General features: G+C 30.0%; 1 protein-coding gene across 12 annotated transcripts; it reads right to left on the reverse strand.

The window, feature by feature from the left end:
- Nucleotides 1-2,513: 2,513 nt before the first annotated feature.
- On the reverse strand, nt 2,514-6,150 carry LOC101489471 (protein CELLULOSE SYNTHASE INTERACTIVE 3-like). 12 transcript variants are annotated; one of them, XM_027336431.2, is made up of 5 exons: nt 5,833-6,150; nt 5,245-5,571; nt 4,539-4,655; nt 3,835-3,951; nt 2,514-2,945 (listed from the first exon to the last, which is right to left on the reverse strand). In XM_027336431.2, the coding sequence occupies exons 2-4, from the start codon at nt 5,500-5,502 to the stop codon at nt 3,880-3,882; spliced, it is 447 nt and encodes a 148-aa protein (XP_027192232.1). In that variant the 5' UTR covers nt 5,503-5,571; nt 5,833-6,150; the 3' UTR covers nt 2,514-2,945; nt 3,835-3,879. The 12 variants fall into 12 exon arrangements, 9 of the variants coding, with proteins under 9 accessions (XP_027192232.1, XP_073226900.1, XP_027192234.1 ...); XM_073370799.1 differs by having other exon boundaries at nt 2,514-2,986; XM_027336433.2 differs by having other exon boundaries at nt 3,835-3,930; nt 5,833-6,149.
- Nucleotides 6,151-6,467: the final 317 nt, after the last annotated feature.

The following is a 6,467-nucleotide window of genomic DNA, read 5'->3' on the forward strand; positions in this document are numbered from 1 at the left end:
AGAAAAGACACAAAGAATATAAAAAGGATGATCAAGAAAAAAAGAGAAGTATATCATATCATGGGTATATTAGAGATTTTTTATAGGATCTGGAGTATGTGAAATATCTTTATGAAAATGAATTTGCAAAAGCGGCAAGAAAAATAGATAAGCTAGCCTTTAGAGAGAAAGAGAAAATCAAAGAAAAGAAAGAGGAAGAGGAAAAAGATAAGCTAGCTAGTCTAGAGAGAGAAAGAGAAAATTAAAGAAAAAAAAAGGTGAAGAAGAAAAAACTTGAGAGACAAACGGCAAGAAGTTGACTATAATTATTTGACTAACTTTGTTAATTCTTATGTTCAAAAGTTTGAAGATATGACTACAAAAGAGGAATGCTCATGATCAATTGAAGTTGAAGTTGTTTGGTCAAAGGTTTCTCAAAAGGATACTTACATGAAAATTCTTAGTTTGAATTCTATCAACTTTAATTCTTCTACAACTTTAATTGATGTATCTCTTGTTAAATTGTTTGGGAAGTTTCTTCCTTCTATGCTTTCTAGGTTTGTAAATTTTCATGTTGAAATGTTTAACTTGTGTTATTTTCAAAAGTCTATTTTGAGTGTTAAAATCATGAACCATGAAATATTTAATTGATACTATTGTTCTAAACTTGATTTGAGAATTATAAGTCAAGATTGAATGACTTTTTCGATATATGTGTTGTTGTGCTTTCTAACGTTAACTTGGTTCATGACAGAATTTTATAAGAATATGTTCTTAAGAAACGTTTGTTTACTAATTTGAATATTTACTCTTTTGTTAAAAATAAAGTTAGTATTTTGAGATTTTCTATAAAGACTAAATGTTTGATAACTTTAATACTTACTCTTTCTATTATTGGCAAATCTTTTAAACTTCCATATGATACTACTATTTTATTTGAGGAGCTTGACTTGTTTCAAAAGCAACCTTTAGTTGTTTATGATGAAAGCAACCTTTAGTTAAGTGGTTTAAGTTCAATATGGGTCTAGAGAATTGGTTTTTGATCCATTTTAGAAATAGGGTAAATCATTTTTAAATATCTTGTAATAGTCTAATTTTAGATAAGTTTGAAATGAATCAAAAGTTTTCTCTTAATGAGAATGCTGAGTGAAATCTATTTGAACTCTTGGATTAGAACTTGTTTGAATCTTATCAATGACTTTTTTACCATTCTGGCGATTCTTATTAACTTATCAATCATCATTGACTGTGGCGCCTTTTCCATCTTCTCAATCATTTATGTGAAAAAACCATATAGTTAAATCTTAAATCTCATGTGAAAAAACTCAAAATCACATAATTTTTCCTCTTATTTCTAGAAATAAATGGTTTTTCCTTTAAAAATATATGTATTAGTTCATGTATGGATTTAGTATGAGCTTGTCTTACGTAAGTGTGTATTATTTAATTATGACTTCCTTATGAATGAGAGCTTAATATTATTATAAGTGTTTTCACGATGTCATATCATAGAAATAGCTTTTTTATTTATTTATCAATTCACTGTGATTAGAGTTATTGGCGCTCCAAGGAGTCTAGTAGGGTATTCTCACAACTCCTACTATTTGGATTAGGGAATGAAATTAATCTACAATTCGATTGATAGAGCATGATTTTATATAGTATTCCCATACACACGATGTAGGTGACTCCACCAAAATTCAACTTATGAGGGAAAGTTTCTTCTACTTGACCAACATACATTGGTGACATTGTAATTGTTTTAAGGACAAAACTTATGACATTATAAAAAATGACAAACTTGAGTGCATTTTCTTAAAAGATTTTCATGTGCTCCTTAACTAAAAATACATGTAGTTAAGACAAATTTTAAGATAATTATGAATTTGAGGAAATCCTAGTTAATTGTAAATATTTGGAGTTAACACCAGCTAGCACGAAAAACACAAAAAATGCACATAAATTTCGTCATTGGTTTAATAAATAAAATTTGTTTAAGATTTTAATTATGTTGACTAAAATTGATTTCGATTAAAAGCTTCCTCGCAAGCTTCGGTTAAACTTGAACTGGTAAAATATTGTAGCTTGCAGAAAAAACATGTTAAAGAGTCTGTTAACAATGTAATTAATATAATTATTTAGCTGAATGCTTGTTAATTTTAAACCAACTTTTTTATAAAAAAAATCTTATATAAAAATATAGCCTGAAAAATTATTTGTATGTGATAATGAAGATGAGAAAACCCATTGAATAGGTAAAGATTAATTAAAATAAAAATGCATACAAAAATTTTAAGTAGTAATATTGCCAAATAACTTTACGGTTTTCAATTGAGTTAACATCTTCAGAACATCAATATTCAATTAACATTATATATTTTGAGAATGTGTTTTGAAAATTATTTTTTCAATTTTACATATCAAACCTTTATAAAAAAAAAAATCAAATTAATGTACTAATACATTATACCTTTTACACTTGTTTTCTATTAAAGAATATAATTTATTAAAGGTTTCAAGAAAAATTCTACATGGAAAATTATCAATGTAAATACTTTAATTTATGGACATTTAATAGTGTTAGATAACATGTATATGCAATAATTTCATATCGATACATGACATAGACACCTCTACAAGACAATGATTGAGAATGTGAATTTTATATGATGAAAAATATGTTTCACGTTATCGCGCCAATGTTTGTTGAAGGATTTGAAGAGCTGATATCACTATAAGAAAAGTTGTCATTATCTACAGCAAATTTTGACTTTACCCACGAACATTTCGTAGGTAACGTAAAATTATCTACGAACACAAGTTCGTAGATAATTGGCTCGTAGGAATTTTTTTACCGACGGAAAAGCCTTGAATAATGTATAGTTACTACGTATCTGTAGATAAATTTGATCACGACTTCTCCATGGGTAATTTTACCGATGATAGTTCTGTGTGTAATGTCAAGTCTGAAAGAAAACAATTATCCACGAAAATGGCATGAATAAACCTTACCGATGGCATTTCCGTGGGTAACATCAAAATAGAAAAATAAACATTTTAAATAAAACTAAACCACATCATAACTCAAACAAATTAACTCTTTCATGCATTATTCATCTACCTTTATTCAAAGTTTATCTTTCATTTTTCCCTCATTGTTCTACTTCTCAAACCATTCATATAGAGTTCATATTCAATATAGAGTTATACATTCATATATACATATAGAGTTATACATTCATATATACATCTTTTCATTATTAGTTTTAATATGCATTTTTAGAGTTCATATTCAATAAGCCAAATAAGCTAGGACCTAAACTTATCAAAAGAAAAGAGCTACGAAATACTATACAATACCATGCTTGTAAGTATCAAATAAGAGTTCAGTGGCATTGAGACATTGATAATTTTTGGGTTCATTTCTTACAGCAATCCTATTAAACTAAACAAGAGTTCAGTGGTATTGAGACATTGACAATTTGACATGTATATAATTTGTGACTGTTCCACTAAAGACGGACTTGTATAGAGTTAATTGATCAAAAAGTGTGTGTGTGTGTGTGTGTGTGAAACGTTTCAAGCATACTCTAATTAAAAGACCGATAACTGTAATTTCGATAATTGTAATTTCATCAAATCAATGTAATTTCCGCTAAAAAGTTCACAATGAAAATTAGACTGAAAACCAACAATCATATTGAGGAAACTAACTACATATAACAAGCCTTAACCTAACAAAGAATAAATGAAAATTAGTGATTATTATGCATAAAAGAGTCTAACTTAAGGTCTCTCGATGAGGTTTTGTATACAATACTTAACACAAATTCACAATTATGTCAAAACTGTTACCATAATTTAAGTTGTTTGATGACTAGGTAGAAGAGTTCTTCTTCACTACATATGCACGACATGCTCCCAAACTAACAAATGTCGTTGCGGTCCCAACTGTAAATTCAACATAGAAAGCTATTTTACCAGTCAACACCCTTTTTTTACCAATTAACAATCAACACTCGAACAACAGAAAAATGAATATTTAGCAAACTTGTAGTGTGTGCATCTTGCGTCAAGTTCTGGTAAGAAAAGTTTAGAGAAACACTTGAAGCAAAAATAAGAGAGTTTTGCAGAAGCTGATGGTATTGCTTTCTTTTCTTCCAAAGTTCAGTTTCTAGGATACTCAAATGAGGATGTTCTGCAGCCCTAATATGATTAAGACTGAATAATCAACTTATGTTAGTGTGAAGGTGAAAAAGGAGCAAGTAAAAATTTGTTTTCAACCGACAGTGAATCACATTTCATTTTCCACCACCTTAACTTTTACATACTCAAAAAAGCAGACAAAGTAGATCCATGATCTATCAAAGAAATTTTTTGAAAGAAATAAGCAAAGATCCTCTCAGTAATCAAGAAAATATGAGTATCCACCATATAAAGAAATGTAGTAATTCATCCTTTCAGAAAAGGAAGAGGTAAGCACTCACTTACTGATTATCGTGCAGAAAAATAGTCAAATAGAGAATGAGTATTTACTTACATAATGTATATATAATTACCTTCCCAAAAGTATTCTTGCTTTTGCATACGATATAGAGCTTTTGGCCCTTGGGAGGTATATCAAATGCCCATGTGAATCCTTCTTTCCATTCCAGAGAAGTACTATGGTTCACTACCTACCAAATGCAAAAATATAAATGGCATATGTAATCTTGTATGATACAATAAAATCCTCACTAGAGACCACAGATAAATCAATTAATAACTTCATATATAATGTTGGAATATCGGAAAATGAATTCTGCAATTTGTCAGGTTGCCAATTATGGAAGTCTATGATAGAATCAACAAGACCAATTTGAATTTATTATGTGGAGCAGAAGGCATTATATATCATGTTTGAATTCAAACAGAAACGAGTAATGCATTCTGTTATTGAATATGAAACTGAAATTGAATTTACAGTTGAGAAGCTTCAGTTCAGTATATATTTATTTATACACTCAATTGATTATGATTAACCAAGTCTAATAGCCATTCAGCTTATGAGAGATGTCACAACTGTAACAAAAAGAAACTATAACAGAGAAACAATTCTACACAGACAAATGTAGAGTACGTAAATGTATTCTCACAAGTTATAAGGATAAAAAAAAATTATATGAATAGTTTCAGCTTAAAAAGTAATTGAACTTTAACCAAATACAATAGCTAAGATATATTACTGGTGCTTATGCAGATTTTTTTAATTATTCACTGCAGTACCTTGGTTTGTTTTGGAGGGCTATTGCTTATGGTCAACTGGCAGAATACATTAGTGCTTCCCATTGTTTGCTTGAGGTTGTTTCCACGTTTAATGGTGACAATCAAACAACCTGGGACAGTCAAACAACCTGGTAAGCAGTGCAGAAGAGTATATGCCCTCTCATGGAAACTTGGTGGGCAGGTTTTCATGAGCATATGCAAGATGGGGATGGCTTCAGCGGCAATCATGGCTTGAGATTTTTCTATATCCATTGGCATGGTCGACCATGATTGTTTTAGCAAGAAAAAGGTGTCAAGTGATTACTCATTCTCTATTTGACTATATTTCTGCACAGTAATCAATAAGTGAGTGCTTACCTCTTCCTTTTCTGAAAGGATGAATTACTACATTTCTTTATATGGTGGATACCAAAGTCAGTGTAAATTGAAATTTTAGATTAGCACTCATATCAGCTCAAAAACAGAACAAATCGCTAACCGACAGCCTCATTCAGCAAATCGTGAATTGATGACACTTAACAAGCAAGATTACCAAAATAAATAATGAAATTGCAAACTGAAATGATTTGGAAAGAGAATAGAATTTACTTGCTATTGCAAATCGCGAAGTGAAACGAGAGCGATGAATTTAGGGTTGTTCGAAATTGAATTCAGGGTTTTTGGGGATTAGGGTTTGTTGAAGATAGTTGAGAGAAAAGGGTTTGAGAAAGGATGAAGAGATATACCAGTGGCGTAGCAAGAACGACGCAGTGAAATACCGAACAAGACAACACAACGAGAGTGGTCGGAGTCGACGAAGGGAGTTGCAATCTAGAGGAGGTTGGAAGAAGAAAAAGAAGGGTTTAGGGTTGTCTAGGTTGTAATTTTGAATGAATGAGTTCTTTTTGGTGTTGAGAATGAATAGATTTTGGGTTTTCACATAAACTTTTTTTATAAAACTCAACACAAAAATTTTCTAAAAAAAAAAAAGAAATTATCTACGCAACCCTTTTACAACACTTTTTGTAAAAGCGCTGTAAATTGAAGCGCTCTCCCATAGTTTTTACAACGCTGTAAAAGTAACACGAATAAATTTCGCAAATTTAAGTGGGTTGCACTTTTTTTTTTCTTTACCCACATACTTTTTTAGTGTTACCTACAGAATAATCGTTGAAATTAATTAAAAAAAAAAACAAATTATTTTTTAAGCAATAAACAAAGTTTTTCCGTAGAAAAAAACTAAT

The sequence above is a fragment of the Cicer arietinum genome, chromosome 7 (assembly GCF_000331145.2).
Source record: "Cicer arietinum cultivar CDC Frontier isolate Library 1 chromosome 7, Cicar.CDCFrontier_v2.0, whole genome shotgun sequence".
Taxonomy (NCBI): domain Eukaryota; kingdom Viridiplantae; phylum Streptophyta; class Magnoliopsida; order Fabales; family Fabaceae; genus Cicer; species Cicer arietinum.